This window comes from Helobdella robusta (assembly GCF_000326865.2).
Source record: "Helobdella robusta unplaced genomic scaffold HELROscaffold_6, whole genome shotgun sequence".
In the NCBI taxonomy this organism is placed as follows: domain Eukaryota; kingdom Metazoa; phylum Annelida; class Clitellata; order Rhynchobdellida; family Glossiphoniidae; genus Helobdella; species Helobdella robusta.
In genome coordinates, this window is record NW_008705330.1 from 5,862,631 (window position 1) to 5,863,743 (window position 1,113).

At 39.6% G+C, this 1,113-nt stretch overlaps 1 protein-coding gene across 1 annotated transcript in view; it reads left to right on the forward strand.

Moving 5' to 3' along the window:
* Window positions 1–194: 194 nt before the first annotated feature.
* Window positions 195–1,113, forward strand: part of HELRODRAFT_164573 (hypothetical protein) — a gene marked incomplete at both ends in the record, with an annotated part of 5,011 nt that continues 4,092 nt past the window's right edge. The window contains 2 exons of the mRNA XM_009029477.1: window positions 195–591; window positions 681–1,061. Coding sequence (XP_009027725.1) covers window positions 195–591; window positions 681–1,061 — 778 coding nt within the window. The remainder of the gene's footprint in view (window positions 592–680; window positions 1,062–1,113) is intronic.

Consider the following 1,113-nt stretch of genomic DNA (forward strand, 5'->3'; position numbering starts at 1 on the left):
GGGTCGGAGTTGACGTTAGTAAAATTGAGTATTGTATTGTTGCATTTTCATTAATTTTGTTTATTCGAATAATTATTTAGTTAGGTTTTAATAAAGGAGGATTAATAATATATCTGTCGTTGTGTTTAGTTAATATCGAACCCGTTACAGAAAGAGAAAAAGATGAGAGGGAATATAAGCTCAAAGAAGCAGAGATGGCCAGACAGCGTGAAAGAGATGAAGCAGAGATGGCCAGACAGCGTGAAAGAGATGAAGCAGAGATGGCCAGACAGCGTGAAAGAGATGAAGCAGAGATGGCCAGACAGCGTGAAAAAGATGAAGCCGAATTCAGGCTTAAGAGTCAAGAATTAGAAATTCGACGACTAGAGGTAGAAGGTATGAATAATCGAAGAGTGGCCAATGATGCTAGTGAGGATAATAACACGATAAAACTAATGCAACAGACTCGATTTTTCGCGGAGTCGTTAAAACATCTGATAGGAACGTGTCCGTTAGAGCCAAGAGATATTCCTGCATTCTTTGAACACGTAGAGAAAATTTTTCGAAACTATCACGTAGACGGAGAAATTAAAGCCAATTTGTTGATAATGAGTTTGAACGAAAAGGCCAAAACGTGGTTACATACTATTTCCGCCGACGGTCTGAAGGATTATAGCGAAATTAAAAGACTCATTCTGCAGGAGTTCAGGTTGAACCCGACAAAATGAGAGATGAATTCTTTGCCCTGAGAAGACAGAAAAGCGAATCGTACACGAGTTTCGGGGCGAAATTATACGGCACGCTGAACCACTATTTTCAAAGCCGTAACATTACGGGATTAGAAGATGCAATGAAATTGATATGTGCAGATAGAATGAAAGAGTTGCTATCAAGACATACTCTGGAATTTATTTTGTCACAAGAGCAAGCAGCTTCCTGGATGAGTCCTGACGTGTTGGCACAAACGATCGACAAATATGAAACTGCCATGAACATGAAAGTTTCGAGCGACAATACATGTATGCCGGAGAGTATCAATCAGATACAATCATTTCGAGAAAATGAGCACCAGATGTATAGAAGTAGCAACAACAAATCAGCTTCACCCAAACAAACCTGTTTTTCTTGCGGGAA